Raw genomic sequence first — 18822 nt, forward strand, 5'->3', positions numbered from 1 at the left:
AGAGAAAGAAAGAGGTAGAAGAGAAAATTTCAAGCTCAAACAGATTCATCAGGTGGCACAACGCGGTCAATGCCTGCAAACCCAGAGGTAAGTATTATTCTCCCTGTTTACAGTTCCACGTAGGAGAGGTGACTTGCCTGTGGTCATACAACAGAGCAAAGAAAAGGCTTGGACTAGAACTCAGGCCTTTGTTAGGTCTCTCCTTCCTTCTAGCACATTGGCAGATTGCATGAGGAAAGTAGAGGTATAATTGAGTTCATGTACAACAATATGGCATTCAGATAAAGTGAATCAGGGCAGAAGTTTTATGATTTAGGGAAGGTGTAAGACAGGAAAAGACCTTTGTTCCCAATTAAGAAAGAGATTCCTTGACCATCAGTTAGAGATTCTCCCAAGTCCCTCTTTGCCGTAAGTCACTGAAACTGAGATCCAAGGCAGGGCCTCCGTGAGTCAGGAGCACTTAACCCAGTGGAGCGATTTCAGCACAGGAGATTTCCTATTCTGAGTACCCTGCACATGCCAGTCGTGGATAAATTTGCATTTGGCTTAAGAAATTGCTGGATCAGCATTGTTTTGGGTAGTTTCACTTCCTGCTGGGTGAGGTAGCAGGCTCTATAAAGAGATCTTCTGCTGCACGACTCCTAAACCCCTGGTACCTGAGCACTGATCTGCCTTGGAGAACCCGGTGAGTCTGCTTCCTTGAGTTCTTCTCTTCTTTGTGCCCTGAAATGTTGAGTTTAATCTGAATATAGCACGTTTGGTGGATCTAATCCTATGAATGTTGACTTGATGTTACTTAGTGGATGAAAATTTAGGGTTAGAGCACAATGATATGCTATTTTAGCTTTCTTTTGTTATACAGGTAGGTATCCACATGGACAGAGAAGTTAAGGGGTAACCTTTGATATGAAGAAGAAAAAAGAGCAAGGATTTTTCTTTATTCTCTGTCTTTCCAGTGTCCTTTACAAACGTTTGTGTCTTAGCAGGTGTGAGAGATTACAGTTCTCCCTGAGCAGCCCTTTGCTCTATGCCCAAGTCAGCCCACTGGGACTTTATAACAGATAATGATGATAGGAATGGCCTATTAGATTGCCCAGGGGGTCTGAACTTGTGACCACCTTTCTTGAATTGGTTGTTTTTAGGGACATAACATGCTTGATTCTTTATAACAGATAATTTATTTGGAAAAATTGTATGAGAAAACACAGGATTTCCCAGGGACAATGAAGCAATTTGTTAAAGCGGAAGCGAGAAACCACAAAGTCGTGAAAAGGGAATTAAGAATTTAAATAATTTCTTAGAGATTGGATAAATTACATTCCATGGTATTACACAAGCTTTGGCTTCTCTCTCTGGAGGAGTCCCTTCCCACAAACACTGTCATATCATTTCTTTCAGATTCTGAGACTCCAGCAGGATGTCTTACCAACAGCAGCAGTGCAAGCAGCCCTGCCAGCCACCTCCTGTGTGCCCCACGCCAAAGTACCCAGAGCCATGTCCACCCCCAAAGTGCCCTGAGCCCTGCCCACCACCAAAGTGTCCAGAGCCCTGCCCACCTCAGCAGTGCCAGCAGAAATGTCCTCCGGTGACACCTTTCCCACCCTGCCAGCCAAAGTGTCCACCCAAGAGCAAGTAACAGCTTCAGGATTCATCAGGACCATGAAAGGATAAGGATATTTGGCTCACCTCGTTCCACAGCTCCAGCTGCATCTTCTCATCAAAGCCATCCAGGGATACACAGGAACTTCTTTCCCCTTAGCCAGTGATCTGCCCGTGATGTGCCCTGACAGCAAAAGCTTCCCTTTATGATGCTGCCATACTGCCACTATCTAGGTGGAGACTTAGAAAGGAAGTCCTCAGCAGTGCCCGTTCCCAGAGCTCTGAAAGAAAGACCAGCAGCTCTGTCCCTGGGAACCATCACAGAATTCTGTTGATGTTTCCTGTGTCTGTCATGAGCCTGGGCATGAGCTTCTACCACCTGTGCAGTTGTCACTTTCCTTTCACTCCCTGAATAAAGTATGTATGCATAATATTTGTGAATGGATCTTTGTGTCTTTTCAAATCTGCTATATTAGCAATATCATGTAACCATTTGGATTTATCTCAATCTTTCTTTGATTCACAGCAGGATCTCACAATTTGGGTCATACCAAAGATTATTCCTGTATCACTTTAAACCCCTTTTATTTTCCTTAATTAGCATATGATTGATTTGAGGATGATATTATTCAACTTCTCTGAATGTCAGTCTCTTTACTGCAAAGTAAGCAAACTAACATTTACATCACAAACTAGTCTAAGGCATAAAATTTGATTACTATCTGATATTTGGTTGGCACAATGCCTAAAACATAATTAGCTGTCATTTAGTAGAGTTTTATTTGCAGCAACATATCATCACTGTTTTCACTATCATCATCATCATCATCATCATCATCATCATCATCATCATCACTCCCCACTACAAGCACTACCGTATTTGTTCCGGCAAGAGAGTGGCTTGGGTGTAACTAACATAGGAAATAAGAAGACTCTCTAATGTTACTTGTATTGATCCACAATACTTGTATACATTTACTGCATACATGTGATTTTTTTGCATGAATAGAATGTGTAATGATCAAGTCAGGATATCAGGAAATGTCGGGCATTCATCACCTGGAGCATTTATCATTGCTCTTTGTTGGGAACATTTTAATTCTAGCTATTTTGAAGCATACAATACATTGTTGTATACTGTAGTCACTTTCCTCTGCTATCAAATATTAAAACTTACTCATTTTATGTATCTATATGGTTTTACTCATTAACCAGTATTTCTTCATTCTCCATCCCCCTGAACACCTTTCCTTGCCTCTGGTATCTATCATTCTACTATTCATCTTTATAGATCAACGTTTGTAGCTCCTGCATATGAGTGAGAACATGCAATATTTGCCTTTCTCTGCTTGATTTATTTTACTTAACATAATGACCTCCAGTTCCATCCATGTTGCTGCCAATGACAGGATTTCATTCTTTTTATTATAATGGAATAGTATTTCATTGTGTGTATATACATATTTTATTTGTTCATTCATTCATTAATGGACACTTAGGTTATACATCTTTTCTACTGCAAATAGTACTGCATTAACCATGGGAGTTCAGGCATCCTTTTTCACGTACTGATTTCTTTTCCTTTGGATGGCTACACAGCAGCTGGATTGCTGGATTGAATGGTAGTTCTGTTTTTAGTTTTTTGAGAAATCTTCTTACTGTTTTCCATAGCAACTGTACTAATTTGCATTCCCACCAAGAGTATACAAGGCTTCTTTTTTCTTTGCACCCTCTCCAGCATAGTTTTTTTTAACTTTTGTTTTAAGTTCAGGGGCACATGTGTAGGTTTGTTATATAGGCAAGCTCATATCACATATAGGCAATATGGTTATTTTTCTTGATCCTCTCCTTCTCCATACCCGGTGGTGGGTGCCAGTGTCTGCCGCTTTGAGGTGTCCTTGTTTTCTCATCATGTAACTCACACTTATAAGTGAGAACAAGCGGTATTTGAATTTTTGTTCCTGCGTTAGTTTGCTAAGGATAATGGTGTCCAGCTCCATCTATGTACCTGTATTCCATGGTGTATATGTACCGTATCTTCTTTATCTAGTCTATCATTGATGGGCACTTAGTTTAATTCCATGTCTTCACTATTATGAATGGTGCTGCAATGAACATAACACATGCATGTGTCTTTATGATATAGAATGGTTTGTATTCCTTTGGGTATGTGCCAAGTAATGGGATTGCTGGTTGGAATAGTAGTTCTGTTTTTAGTTCTTTGAGTAATTGCCATACTGTTCTCTTCAATAGTTGATCTAATTTACACTCCTACCATCAGTGCATAAACATTCCTTTTTTTATACAACCTTTCTAGCACCTTTTATTTTTGACTTTTTAACAATAGCCATCTGACTGGGGTGAGACAGTCTCCCATTGTGGTTTTGATCTGCATTTCTCTAATGGTCAGTGATACTGAGATTTTTTTTTTATATGCATGTGGATCACACATATATCTTCTTTTTAAAGTGTCTGTTCCTGTCCTTTTCCCACTTTTTAATAGGGCTGTTTTTCTTTTCTTGTGAATTTCTTTAAATTCCTTGTAGATACTAGATATTACACCTTTACAATATGCATAGTTTGCAAAAATTTTCTCCCATTCTGTAGGATATTTTGATGGTTTCCTTTGCTTTGCAGAAGCTCTTTAGTTTAATTAGATCCTACTTGCCAATTTTTGTTTTTGTTGCAATTGCTTTTGGCATCTTATTCATGAAATCTTTGTCTGTCTTTATGTCCAGACTGGTATTGCTTAGGTTGTCTTTCAAAGTTTTTATGGTTGTGGGTTCTACATTTAAGTCTTTAATCCATCTTGAGTTGATTTTTGTATATGGTGTAAAGAAGGCATCCAGTTTCAATCTTCTGCGTATGGCTAGCCAGTCCTCCCAGCACCATTTATTGAAAAGGGAGCCCTTTCCCCATTGTTTGTTTTTGTCACTTTTTTAGATGATCAGATAGTTACAGGTGTGATACTTTATTTCTGGCTTCCTTATTCAGCTGCATTAGTGTGTGTCCGTTTTTGTAAAAGTACCATGTTGTTTTGGTTGCTGTAGACTTGTAGTATAGTTTGAAGTCAGGTAGTGTGATGCCTCTAGTTTTTTCTTTTTGCTTAGGATTGCCTTGACTATTTGGGCTCATTTTTGGTTCCATATGAATTTTAAAAGAGTTTTTTTTCCTACTTCTGTGAAGAATGTCATTGGTGGTTTGATAGGAATCACACTGAATCTGTAAATTGGGCAATATGGTCATCTTAATGATATTGATTCTTCCTATTTATGAGCACGGAATGTGCTCCCTACATTTGTGTCATCTCTGATGTTGTTCAGCGATGTTTTGTAGCTCTCCGTTTAGAGATCTTTTACTTCCCTGGTTAGCTGTATTCCTGGGTATTTTTATTATTTTTGCCACTATTGTGAATGGGATTGTTTGTTAATTGGCTCTTGGCCTTGTCTTTTGTTGCTGTATAGGAGTGCTAGTAATTTTTGTGCATTGATTTTGAATTCTGAAACATTGCCGAAGTTGTTTATCAGCTGAAAGAGCTTTTGTTTCGAGACTATAGGGCTTTTTTTAGACATAGAATCATGTCATGTGCAAATACGAATAGTTTGACTTTCTGTCTTCCTATTTTGATGCCTTTCTCTCTTTATCTTCCCTGATTGCTGTGTCCAGGACTTCCCATACTAGGTTGAATAGGAGTGGTGAAAGAGGGCAGAATTGTCTTGTGTTGGTATTCAAGGGCAATGCTTCCAGCTTTTCGCCATTCAGTATGATATTGGCTGTGTGTTTTACGTAGATGGCTTTTATTATTTTGAGGTAAGTTTCTTTTGTACCTAGTTTATAGAGAGTTTTTAATATGAAAGAATTTCGAATTTTATGGATAGCTTTTTCTGCATGTATTGAGATAATCATATGATTTTTGCCTTTAGTTCTGTTTATGTGATGAATTGCATTTATTGATATGTTTATTGTTGAACCAACCTTACATCCCAGGGATAAAGCCAACTTGATAGTGGTGGGTAAGCTTTTTGATGTGCTGCTGGATTCGGCTTGCCAGTATTCTGTTGAGAATTTTTGCATTGATGTTTATTGAGGATACTGACCTGCTGTTTGTGTGTGTGTGTGTGTGTCCCTGTCAGGTTTTGGTATCAGGATAATGCTGGCCTCATAGAATGAGCTAGGGAGGAGTTCATCCTCCTCAATATTGTGAAATAGTTTTAGCAGGAATATTTATTTAGCAGAAAACAAGAGCAGATACTAGTTCTTGTTTGTATATCCGGTCACATTCAGCTGTGAATTTGGCTTGTCCTGGGCTTATTTTGATTGGTAGGCTATTTATTACTGTTTCAATTTTGGAGCTCATTACTGGTCCTTTCAGGGATTCAAATTCTTCCTGGCTCAGGCTTGGGAGAGTGTATGTGTCCAACAATGTATTTTTTTCTTCTAGATTTTCTAGCTTATGTGCATAGAGGTGTTCATAATATTCTCTTATGGTTATTTGTATTTCTGTGGGGTCAGTGGTAATATCTCCTTTGTCATTTCTAAATGTGTTTACCTAGATTTTCTCTCTTTTCCTCTTTATTAGTCTAGTTAGCAGTCTATTTATTTCATTAATTTAAAAAACCCACCTCTTGGATTTGTTGATCTTTTGAATGATTTTTCATGTCTCAGTGTCCTTCAGTTCAGCTCTAATTTTAGGTATTTCTTATTTTCTGCTTGCTTTGGGGTTGGTTTTCTCTTGATTCTCTAGTTCTTTTAGTTGTGATGTCATGTTGCTAAATTGAGACCTTTGTAACTTTTTGATGTGAGCATTTTGTGCCATAAATTTCCCCTTAATATGGTTTTAGCTGTGTTCCAGAGATTCTGGTATGTTGTATCTTCATTCTCATTAGTTTCAAAGATCTTCTTGATTACAGCCTAATGAAATATGTGGATTTGATCCTGTCATCATGATGTTAGCTGGTTATTTTGCAAACTTATGTATGTAGTTGCTTTATAGTGTCACTGTTCTGTGTACTTAAGTGTGTTTTTGTAGTGGCTGATAATAGTCTTTCCTTTTTATACTTAGCACTTCCTTCAGGAGCTCTAGTAAGGTATGTCTTGTGGTACCATATTCCTTCAGCATTTGCTTGTCTGAAAAGTATCTTATTTCTCCTTCACTTTTGAAGTTTAGTTTCTAGTTGAAATTCTAGGTTGGAATTTCTTTTCTTTAAGAATGTTGAAAACTGGCCCCCAATCTCTTCTGGGTTGCATGATTTCTGCTGAGAGGCCTGCTGTTAGTCTGCTGGGTTTCCCTATGTAGGAAACCTGACCTTTCTTTCTAGCTGCTTTTAACATTTTTTCCTTCATTTGACCTTGAAAAATCTGATGATTATATATCTTGGGGATGATGTTCTGCTGTAGTATCTTACTAGGGTTCTTTGCATTTTCTGAATTCGATGTCTGTCTGTCTTGCTAGGTTGGGGAAGTTCTCATGGATGATATCCTGAAATATACTTTCAAGCTGGTTACACTCTCCATATCTCTTTCAGGGACATCAATGATTCATATATTTTGTTTCTTTAGAAGATACCATTTTTTGAGATTTTGTTCATTTCTTTTAACTCTTTTTTCTCTATTCTTGTCTGACTGTCTTATTTCAAAAAGTTAGTCTTCGAACTCTGGAATTCTTTTCTCTGCTTGTTCTACTCTATTACTAATACTTGTGATTGCATTAGAATATAACTGACCTGATAGAACTGAGAAACACACGACAAAATGTATAGTTTCTAGTGTGTTTCTCAGCTCTATCAGGTCAGTTATGTTCTTTTGTATACTGACTATTTTGTCTGTCAGCTCCTGCATTGTTATATGGTGATTTTTAGTCTTCTTGGATTGGGTTTCAGAATACTCCTGCATTTTATTGATCGTCCTTCCTATCTATATTTTGAATTCCATTTCTAGCATTTTGGCCATCTCAGCCCAGTTCTGAACCATGGCTGGAGAGGTCATGTGGTCATTTGGAGGAAAGAAGGTACTCTGGTGTTTTGAGTTTTCAGAATTCTTGCATTGCTTCTTTCTTATCTTTGTGTCTTATACTCCTTCAGTCTTTGAGGTTGGTGATGTTTAGATGGATTTTATTTTTTTAAATCTCATTTGATAACCTTGAGGTTTTGATTATGGTGTAAGGTCAATTCAGATGACTGGCTTCATTTGTGAAAGATTTTAGGGTCCCAGCACTCAGCTCCCAACTCATGGACTGCATGCCGTAACTCTGGGGGAACTGTATCAGGCCTGACTTTGTTCTTTGGCTCCCCCAGGTTAGGAATCCACTGTGGTTTGGAGGCTGAGGTGCTCCCTGACCCCTGGTCACTACACTGTGATGAGTGGTGTCAGCCAAAGTGTTTTGTAGTGTAGGAGCAGGGGGATCCATTCCTGTTTGTATATGCCAGGAGCAGTGGCAGCATGGCAGGGTGCATACTTTTAGGCTGGGGCAGGGTTCTTGCAGGTGCTAGTGTACTTGCCTCTGTGGGGACATTCACCACAGTGGTGGAAGCAATGTTTCTTGGCAGGGTACAGAGTCCCTGCTGGAGACTGTGTGTGTGTGGTCGTACTTGTAGTGTTCTTGGGTTGTGGGTGGGGTGTGGTGGGTGCAGGTCTGTGTGCTTTCTCACTGTGCTGTGGGCAGGGGTGGTTGTTTGGGGTGAGGAGTTTCCACTGTTTTCAGTGCCTAGTTTCACTCTTATGGCAGTGTTGGCACAAGGGTATACACTGGCATGGGCAGTGCACTGGCAGGGGTGTGGCTTCCTGGCTTTGTGCTTGCCATGGCTCTGTGACTACAATGGTCATCGCTAGGGAGAATGAGCTGACTGTACTCTCACTGCAGCAGTGGCAGGGTAGGATGCACACACTCACATGCATTGGTAGGGAGAGGAAAACAAAACCCATTCATGCACACACATGCCAGCAAAGTGACATGGAGTGTTGCTCTGGGCCCAGGGGAAGCTGTAGTGTGTGGAGTGAGCAGATGGGCTGGTAGGTGACTGTGGGTGGCTGCCCAGCTGGAGTTCTCCACTTGTCAGCTGTGATCTGTCAGCACAGAGGCTACAATGTGGGTCCCAAGGTCACACGAGTTTGCCCTGCAAGCAGGTATAGCCAGGTTGGCAAGACGGGAGAGACCAGCTGACCACGGAGTGCTCAGGTCAGACTTTCCCCATCTGAAGCACAAGATTTGACCTGCACAGTTCAGGTCCAACAGCTCCCCAAGGGCTAAAGTCTCCAATGTGAGCAAGTTTAGCCTAGTGAGATGGCCATCCCTGGCCCTGCTCCACTACAGACACTCCCCAACCAAACCCTTTGGGCTCCACATTAGCTGGCATGCTGCCCCTGTCACTTCTCTAAGCAGCTCTCCCTGCCAACTGGAGTGTCCCTGGTGGTTGAGGGGGTCTCCTCCTGCAGGGATTCCAGAGGCCCATGGCGGGAGTGGGTTGCTCCCTGCGGGTTCAACTCAGCTGTTCCCCTGGAGTTACTGGAGGCTAGGAACCAGTCCTGGTGTGTAGTGTCCCTATGCAGGGCTCCCAACTTTCTCTCTTTTCAGCCTAGCTTCAGGATCTTCTCTTCGTTCACTCTCAGTGCCTTCTCTCTGAATATCTGTTAGAAGTGCACCTGTCATCTCCGTCCCTTAGTGGTAGCTGTTCCACCTGACTGCGTCCTGTTGGCCATCTTGCCCAGGGCCACAGGAATTATCTGGCATGCTAAATGTTTTTGAGGCTTTTTTGCATCAATATTCATGAGGAATATTGGTCTGTAGTTTTCTTGTAGTGTCTTTGTCTGGCTTTTGTATCAGGATAATGGCGAACCTCATGGAAAAAGACAGGAAGTAGTCCCTATTTTCAGTTTTCTTTTGTGAAAGGGTTTGAGAAAGATTGGTATATACTTCTCCAGTAAATCTTTCTGGGTCAACACTTTTCTTTCTTGTGAAATTTTAGATTAGTGATTCAAATTCTTTACTTATTATATCTTTTCAAATTTTCTATTTCTTCATGATTTGGTTTGCTGGATAGTGTATATCTAAGAGTTTGTTCATTTCAACTGGTTATCTGATAAACTGACAGAATTGTTCATACTTTCTGCTTAAAATTTTTTTATTTCTGTAAAATCAGTAGTAACCTCCTCACTTTCTTTTAGATTTTAGCTATTTGAACGTTATATTGCATTTTTTCCCTGTAGTTAGTCTGTCTAAAGATTTTTCAATTTTATTGACCTTTACAAAGAAATAAAACTTAATTTTATTGATTTTTCTCTACGGTTCGCTTGTACTTTATTAGTATCTCTACTCTAGGCTCATATTTACTTTTCTGGGGTTTAGTGTGCTTTAGTTTTTGTAGTTTCCTAAGCTGTACATGAGGTTATTGATCTGAGATATTTTTCTGTCATTAAAAATGTATGTGGGTATGGCTATAAATTTCCCTGTTAGCACTGCTTTTGCTGCAAACTATAAGTTTTAGTTTGATGTGTTTTGTTGTCAGTAGTCTCAAGTGATTTCTAATTTTCTTTGTGATTTCTTTTTTGACCTGTTGGTCATTTAAGAGTTTGTTGTTTAATTTCCACAAATTTGTGAAATTTCCAGTTTTAATTGGGTTATAGGTTTTTAATTTTATTCTATTGTGATTGGAAAAGTACTTTGTATGATTTTAGCCTTTTAAAATATATTAACTTGTTTTGTAGCCTATTATGTGGTCTATCCTGGAGAGTGTTCTTCCATTTTCTCTTAAGAAAACTGTAAGGGATATCCTGTTCTTTCTGGTTGGAGTGTTCTATATTTGTCTGTTTGTTCCAATTGGTTTATATATTTAAGTCCGCTATTGTTTTTAATTTCTATCATTCTATCCATTTTTGAGAGGGAAGTATTCGAGTTTTCAACATTTGTTTTAGACCTATCTATTTCTTCTTTTAATTTCTCTCACTCTATCTTCGTATATTTTGGAGTTCTGATGTTCAGTAAATGTATGTTTATAACTTGCATAATTTCTTGGTGAATAAATCTCTTTATCTATATATGTCCTTTGTAGTACTGTATAACAGTTCTCAAGTTAAAGTTAATGATGTCTAATGTTAGTGCAGCCACGTCTGGTCTCTTTTGGCAATTTACATGAAATATCTTTTTCTTTCCTATTACTTTCACCTCCTTTGTGTCTTTAGCTGTAAAGTCAGTCTCTTTTAAACAGCAAATAGTTGAATCATTTTTTTTTCTTTTTGATTCAGTTCCCCAGTTTGTGGTGTTGAGGAAAGTTTAATTCATTCACATTTAAAGTAATTACTGATAAGGGAGGTCTTCCTTCTGCATTCACTCTTTTCTGTATATTATTTGTCTTTCAACACTTTCTGATTTATATTTACTTGATTTTTTTGTACTAAAACTATTTTATTGCCTTTTTACTTTTGTGTATACTTGAAAATATTTATTTTGTGATTTTGATTGGGATTATGTATAATATTCTAAAGTTATAGTAATTTAATTTGAATTAACACTATGTAACTGCAATAGCATAGAAAAGTTGACTCACACCCAGTTGGCCAACGTGCCAAAACCCTGTCTCTACTAAAAATACAAAAATCAGCTGGGCGTGATTTCCGAAGCACGAGAATTGCTTGAAACCAGGAAGTGGGGGTTGCAGTGAGCCAAGATCTTGCCGCTGCATTTCAGCCTGGGTGATGGAGTGAGGCTCTGTCTCAAAAATAAAAATAAAAATAAAAACAAGAAAAGTTCACTCATACAATCTTATCCTCTTTTTATGTTGAGTTCACAAATTACATCTTTATACATTGTGTGTTCACTAACACAGATTTGCAATTATTTTGTACACATTTGCATTTTAAATCTTGTAGAAAATAAAAAGTGGAGTTACAAGCTAAAATTACAATAATGCTGGCTTTTATGTACCTGTATACACTTACCAGAGATTTTTGTGTTCTCATACAGTTTCAAATTTCTCTCCAGCACTTTTTTCAACCTCAGAGGCTCTCTTTATCATTTCTCATACAGAAAATCTAGGGGTAATGAACTGCCTTAAGTTTTGATTTCCAAGAACATTATAATTTTATCATCATTTTTAAGGACAATTTTGCCAGCTGTAGAATTCTAGGTTGAAAGAAGTCTAGGTTTTTTTTACTTTCAATTTATCATCCCATTGCCTCCTGATCCTAAAGATTTTTGGTAAGAATTTGGTCAACTATTTATTAATAATCCCTTAGATATGATGATTCACTTCCCTCTTGCTGCTTTCAATATTCTCTCTTTTGATAGTTTAATTATAATACGTCTCAGTATGGGTGTCATTGAATTAATTTAACTGGGAGTTTTTTGTTCTTTTTGGATGTGTAATTTTGCATTTTTCAGAATTTGTATAAATGGAACCATACAGTATGTAACCTTTGAGACTATTTCTTATGTATCAGCTTCATTTAAAATTCAGCCATGTCTGTGAGTTTTGATAGGTCATTCCATGTTATCACTGCATAGTATTCCATTGCTTGGGTGTGATGCACCCCAGTTAATCAATTGAATTATTGAAGGGCATCTTGGTAGATCACAGATCTTGGAGATTATGAATAAAGCTGCTATAATTATTTGAATGCAGATTATTTTTTGTCAACATATTTTGAAATCTGTTAGATCAATTTTTGAATGTGCTTTTGTTGACTCATATAATAAAATTATGTTTATCTCTTTAAGATTGTGAATTAGTTTTGACTTTTCTCATAACTTTTATGTTTTATTTAGCCTTTCTCCCACTTACAGCAGAATTCAGGTCTCTTGTCTTATATGTTAGAGTTCAAACAGTTTTTTCTCTCCAAATGTTTTCACAATTTTGTCTGTGTTTCTTTGTTTTCCTTTTTAACTTTTTTGGAGGGAAACCATGGCCTATGCAAGTTCATTATCTTGAAAAGATTCTTACAAAAAGAAGTATCTGATTCATTCCATTATTTACCACATATCCTTCTCATTCTCATCTTAACACTAAGCATATAGGATTCCTTTATATTACTAATAGCTCTTGAAATTATGCTTTTAAATACACTAATCTAACATATAGAGACAATAAAAGTAGAATATATAGGGTCTATTCACTTTGGGAAGATTAATGCTAAAGAGCTATTCAGTTTCTTATAAGGATTTAGCTTAAAATTTAGGTAATTTGCCACCAGAAGGAAAGTGATATTTAAAGGAATGATTTCTTTATTATCCTAAACAACTAACTACAGTAACAGCAAACCAAATTGGAGGTAACATTGTATATTTTTTTCACACAGAATGCTAAATCTCTGTAAATGCTATTTGTTTTTACACATGAACAAATCCACATATTGCTATTTATTGTATTTAGATTTATTTTCTTATATTAACTGAATTCAGAGGAAAGTCAGAGAGAGTCCAAACGTCAGGGAACAATTAAACCACCTGGTTTCTATCCTATGCTCAAAATCTCTGCTTATGTTAACATCTCATTTTCATCACATAGAATAAGTGTCAAAATCATCCCATCGTATTGTTTCTGCACACTTCATTTAAATCACATATTTGCATTTGCTTTGTCCTAAAAACTTCTGGCACACACTTCAATAAGATAATATAAAAGATGTTAAAGGTGAAGCAAATAACTTTCTCAACCATAAACAACTTGAACTTGATATCTTGCCTCTATCTCTTTCATTAACAATATGTTACTTTAGCATTTTGAGTCCTATCTGTAGCCTGTGCTAGATACTTTAAATGCAGTCTCTGCTTTAGTTGTTTTCTCATGACAATTAGCGGTAGGTACTATTATTATCACTATCTTCTATTATCGTTACTACCTGTTCTACTAATCACCCATTTCTTCCAATTTCATCATATTATGGCCAATTTATGCTTTCCATCCCCCTGGCTCTTGGACAGTAGTCAAACTCATTCCTGAATTTTTTTACCCTAGTATGATCTCCTAATTTTGGTAAACTGTTTCATAGATACATATGAGATACATATGGCTATGGAGTGTCTGTGGCTTCTGTGTGTATATGTCAATGCTATGAGGACGGGAGTTATTCCTGGGGTTTTCTTCAAGAAAGATTTTAGTAGTGAGGTGATCAAATGTAGAGCTATAACAATAAAACAACTGCTACTTACATCCAGTCCCACCTTTAGTGTCTGGCCAAAAATGCTGAAAAGAAGGAAGACCGTTTTCTCACTAATTGGACAATGGACAGGCTTGTCTCTGTCAGCTTTACAAAGTAGGATTTTAAGATTCCTTACTCAATAATAGGTAACATTGGGAGAATATTTTGAAAAGTAAAACCGGAAAATAAACATCATTTATAATTATACCAGCCAAATATAATCACATTTAATTGGTTGTTTTACATATTTTCTAACTTTTAATAAATACATGTTAATGAAAATGTTATCATCCTTTACATAAATTTTAGTAAAATTTGAAGATTTTAAATAATATTAAATAATCTTTCAAAACATCCTTCTTAATTATCTTCAGAATTCTACCGTATATTTATCTGATACATCGAATTATGGAAAGACAATGGAGACTAAACCTTCCATTCAGAAATAAAAGCAGAAGGCAGATATGCATGGGGGCTTACAGTTACCATTTCTCTGAGCATAAGAAGAATATTTTGCCACGATTCTTGTTTCTTTATTTGTTTACATATTTAATTTTAAATCTTCATTTGCTAGCACTATTTGGTTTAGTGGAATGTATCATAGTAAAATGTGAGATAAAATGTTGAATCAAGTATTAGACCAAATAAATTTTTTGTTCTTTCCCGTCATTTTTAAGTACTAATAATTCATACCTAATGATCCCCTAGAAAATTATGGAGTGGAAGTAATAGGAATGAACCTAAGGCTATTAGACTCTTTTTTTTTTTTTTTGAGACGGAGTCTCGCTCTGTCACCCAGGCTGAAGTGCATTGGCGCGATCTCGGCTCACTGCAAGCTCCGCCCCCCGGAGTTCAGGCCGTTCTCCTGCCTCAGCCTCCCGAATAGCTGGGACTACAGGCGCCCGCCACCGCGCCTGGCTAATTTTTTTTTTTTTTTTTAAATTTTATTTTTAGTAGAGACGGGGTTTCACCGTGTTAGCCAGGATGGTCTCGATCTCCTGACCTCGTGATCCGTCCGTCTCGGCCTCCCAGAGTGCTGGGATTACAGGCGTGAGCCACTGCGCCCAGCCAGGCTATTAGACTCTTAAAGAACATAAAGCTAAGCTCTTTAGACATGAAGATAGATGATAAAGACCCATGAGGTGTGCGTGTCTCTGTGTGTGTGTGTGTGTGTGTGTGTGTGTGTGAAGTGTGCCTTGCTCCATGTCTCAGGGCCTGGATGTCCTAACGTGGGGAAACTGTGACTCCTAGCTGCCCCTCTTCATGTTGTGGTCGCTCTTCATGTATGGTCTGTGAGGAACTGTGAGTTTCCAGTTCTCCACCTCAACTTGTAAAGTGACCCTGTCTGAGATGCTGGGGGCACTAGGGCTGCTGCCACTCTGGTGCCTGTACTGCTGTGATAAGCAGCCTGTTTGAGTGGGGTGTCTTCAGAAGGGGAGTCTCAGGGTGTGACCTAAACTGTGTTATCTCACACAGTGATCTCATTTGGCAGCGAATTCTTCAGTTTTGCATGGCAGAAATCAGACATTTCTCTATGGATTTATGTTTTAGATGTGATGTGAGGCTCTTGGGGAGTAGTAGGTGATTTATTGAGTAAATGACCTTTACTTTGCCCAGTGAAGTGCTTGGCATGTATAATAGTCTATAGGAAGCATTTAGTGAGAACACCATTTGTAAACACCTGGCTTCAGGGTGCTGACATGATGACTCTATTTCTGTAGTGTCCTGGGCAGTGGTGATCTTGGCCAAAAGCTCTTCCTTACTGACAAGAGCAACAGCTGTTCTGGGTGCCTAACCTGCTTAACTGAGAGGGATGTTACGCTGGCTTCATTCAACACTCCTGCCCTTCCCGGAGACAGCTGGTGACTGCTCCAGTGATTTTGAGTCTTTCCTCTTCCTCATTCTCCTTTCTTCTTATTCACTTCTAAAACCACATTATTGGAGAACTTCCTGATTAATGGTCCAGATAAGGAAGCTGTAGCAACATCACTTTAAATGTTTAATACACAATACTTAGAAAAGCTCACTGATTGCAGGAAGAGTTTTAAAAAGTTGTGAAAGAACAATCACTGAATGCATTGACAATATATGTGTTAAGTGAACAATATGTACCAAAATGGACAGATGAGAGGTGTACATTGGGGTATGAGTTGATAATCTAGCAGTTTGAGGGACTAGAAGGTTTATGGAAAAGAAAAAGGAAGAACATGCAAACAAATTAAAAAACACTGAGAAGCATCTAAAACTTGTTTGGAAATAGAGAGGAAGAATACATATTGGATTACCTTTTGTTTGTATTTTCCCTCAGAGTTAGACTTTAAGTGCTCTGACCTTCCTCACTCTGCAAACCTACTTTTAATTATTTACATACGATAATGTCTATACAGCTTGTTCTCTATAGGATGTTCACAGGGAACCATATAGGCATGGTTCCATACATAGATTTTGAGTGAATACTTGTAACTTTGGTTTCCTTCTCTCCATTACCTTTTATAAACAAAAAGGCTGTAGTACACATCCTTAATGGCAGAAAGTAGCAAACGTGCTGGGGAGACTAGATCTTGCTCTCGAATCTGTCCTGGGATGCAATTGCCTCTACGAATGTAGTGTAGAAGCTACAAATGTGGTATAGAAGACAGCTTCAAAGAGGAAAGGAATATACGTAAAAATCTGAGGTTTTATGCGAGAAATAGGTGGCAAAGAAAATTTCAGTCTTGAACAGGATCAGCAGATAGCACAATGTGGTCAGCCTGCAAACCCAGAGGTAAGTATTATTCTCCTCTGTTTATAATCCCAGGGAGGAGAGGTGACATGCCTGCCGTCATGGAACTTAGCAAAGAAAAAGCTTAGCTCAGGCCTTTGTTAGGTCTCTCCTTCCTTCTAGCACATTGGCCAATTGTAGGAGGAAAGTAGAGGTAGAGTTGGGTTCATGTACAACAATATGGCATTCAGCTAGAGTGGATGAGGACAGGAAGTTTTATGACTCAGAGTGGGTAAGATAGGAAAGGATCGCTGTTCCCAATCAAGAAAGAGAGCCCTGGACAACCAGTTAGAGAATCCCTTGATTATCTCTCTGACATAAGTCACTGAAACTGAGATCTAAGGCAGGTCCTCTGTGAGTCATAAGCACTTAACCCAGTGGGGAGATCCCAGAACAGGATATTTCCTAGTTTGAGAATCCCTCTCATGCCAGATATGGATACATTTGTATTTTACTTTCGACGTTGCTGGACAAGCCCACTTTTAGGCAGTTCCCACTTCCCACTGGGTGGGGCAGCAAGTCCTATAAAGAGGTTCCCTGTTGCACCACTCTTAAACTCCTGGTACTCTAGCACCGATCTGCTTTGGAGAACCTGGTGAGTGTGAGTCCTTAAGTTCCTCAGTTCTTTATGCCCTGAAATGTTGAATTTAATCTGAAAACAGCAAGTTTGGTTGATACAATTCTGTGACCATGGGTTTGATGTTACTTAGTAGATGGAAATTTAGAATTAGAGTATGGTGATATTCTATCTTAGCTTGTTTCTTGTATACAGTTAGGTGTCCATATGGACAGAGAATTTAATAGGAAAGCTTTGAATTTAAGAAGAAAAAAGAACAAAGTATTTTTTCCCCATGTTTTCCTGGTGTCTTTTTCAAAGGTTTGTGTCTTAACAGGTGCCAAGAGTCTACAATCCTTCCCAAACAGCCCTTTGTTCTGTGCTCACATCAACCCACTGGGACTTTACTACAGATAATGATAATAGAAATGGCTTGTGAGATTGCTTATGGTATCTGAACTTGCCACTGCCTTTCCTAAAGATGTTATTTTCACGGAGATGACATGCTTGGTTCATTACTACAGAGATATTTTCCTTGGAAAAATTGTATGACAAAACACAAGATTTCCCAGGGCCAAGGAAGCAATTTGCTAAAGTGGAAGGGAGAAATGAGGGAGTCTTGAAAAGGCAGTTAAGAGTTTAAATAATTTCTTGGAGAGGGAGTAATAATATTTCATGGTATTACATAAGTTTTGGCTTCTCTCTCTGGAGGAGTCCCTTCCCGTGAACACTGTCGTATCATTTCCTTCAGATTCTGAGACTCCAGCAGGATGTCTTATCAACAGCAGCAGTACAAGCAGCCCTGCCAGCCACCTCCTGTGTGCCCCACGCCAAAGTGCCCAGAGCCATGTCCACCCCCGAAGTGCCCTGAGCCCTGCCCACCACCAAAGTGTCCACAGCCCTGCCCACCTCAGCAGTGCCAGCAGAAATATCCTCCTGTGCCACCTTCCCCACCCTGCCAGCCAAAGTGTCCACCCAAGAGCAAGTAACAGCTTCAGGATTCATCAGGACCATGAAAGGATAAAGATAATGGGCTCACCTTGTTCCACAGCTCCACCTGCATCTTCTCACCAAAGCCTTCTATGGATGCACAGGGAGCTTCTTTCTCCTTAACCAGTGACCTGCCCGTGATGATCCGTGACAGCAAAAGGTTTCCTTTCTGAGGCTGCCATACTGCCACTGTCCAGGTGGAGCTGAGAAAAGGAAGTCCTGGGCTGTGTCGGCTTCCAGAGCTTCAGAAGAAAGAGCTGCAGCTCTCTCCTTGAGAACCATCAGAGAATTCTGTTGATGTGTTCTGTGTCTGTCTGTCCCCTGGGCATGAGCTTCTACCACCTGTGTAGTTGTCACTTTCCTTTCACTCCCTGAATAAAGTATCTATGCATAATATGTGTCAATGAATCTTTTGTTTCTTTTCAAATTTGCTTTATTAGTAATGTTATATGATCATTTGGATTTAGTTCTATCTTTCTTTTATCCCAGGACCAGGATTTCACAATTATTGTCATCTGAATTTTGGGTCATATCAACGATTATTTTTATATCATTCTAAACCCCTTTTATTTTCCTTAATCAGTGTTTGATTGATTTGAAGAACAAATCAACCAGGATTTTAATCGCTTTATTCCAAAATGTGGAAAATAATATTTATATTACAAACTTATCTTGGGCATAAAATGGAATTAATATCAGGAATTCAGTTGACACAATTCCTGACATATCATTACTACTCATTTGATAGTAGTCTATTAGCAGCAATACATTATCATGAAAACAGAAC

The 18822-nt window shown here is 38.6% G+C and overlaps 2 protein-coding genes across 5 annotated transcripts; both read left to right on the forward strand.

Annotated features, from left to right (window-relative positions):
* Positions 1-1148: 1148 nt before the first annotated feature.
* LOC105540223 (small proline-rich protein 2E-like) lies at positions 1149-1706 on the forward strand. The gene has a single exon (XM_011980763.1). It carries the CDS (start codon positions 1418-1420, stop codon positions 1634-1636), a length of 219 nt encoding a protein of 72 aa, XP_011836153.1. The 5' UTR covers positions 1149-1417; the 3' UTR covers positions 1637-1706.
* Positions 1707-16228: 14522 nt separating this feature from the next.
* LOC105540234 (small proline-rich protein 2D-like) lies at positions 16229-18429 on the forward strand. Of its 4 annotated transcripts, XM_011980775.1 has the most exons (3): positions 16234-16390; positions 17383-17495; positions 17797-18429. In XM_011980775.1, the coding sequence occupies exons 1-3, from the start codon at positions 16350-16352 to the stop codon at positions 18156-18158; spliced, it is 516 nt and encodes a 171-aa protein (XP_011836165.1). In that variant the 5' UTR covers positions 16234-16349; the 3' UTR covers positions 18159-18429. The 4 variants fall into 4 exon arrangements, with proteins under 4 accessions (XP_011836185.1, XP_011836165.1, XP_011836171.1 ...); XM_011980795.1 differs by lacking the exon at positions 17383-17495 and having other exon boundaries at positions 16229-16390; XM_011980781.1 differs by lacking the exons at positions 16234-16390; positions 17383-17495 and adding an exon at positions 17043-17084.
* The last annotated feature ends 393 nt before the right edge of the window (positions 18430-18822 follow it).

The sequence above is a fragment of the Mandrillus leucophaeus genome, unplaced genomic scaffold (assembly GCF_000951045.1).
Source record: "Mandrillus leucophaeus isolate KB7577 unplaced genomic scaffold, Mleu.le_1.0 Scaffold1049, whole genome shotgun sequence".
Taxonomy (NCBI): Eukaryota; Metazoa; Chordata; class Mammalia; order Primates; family Cercopithecidae; genus Mandrillus; species Mandrillus leucophaeus.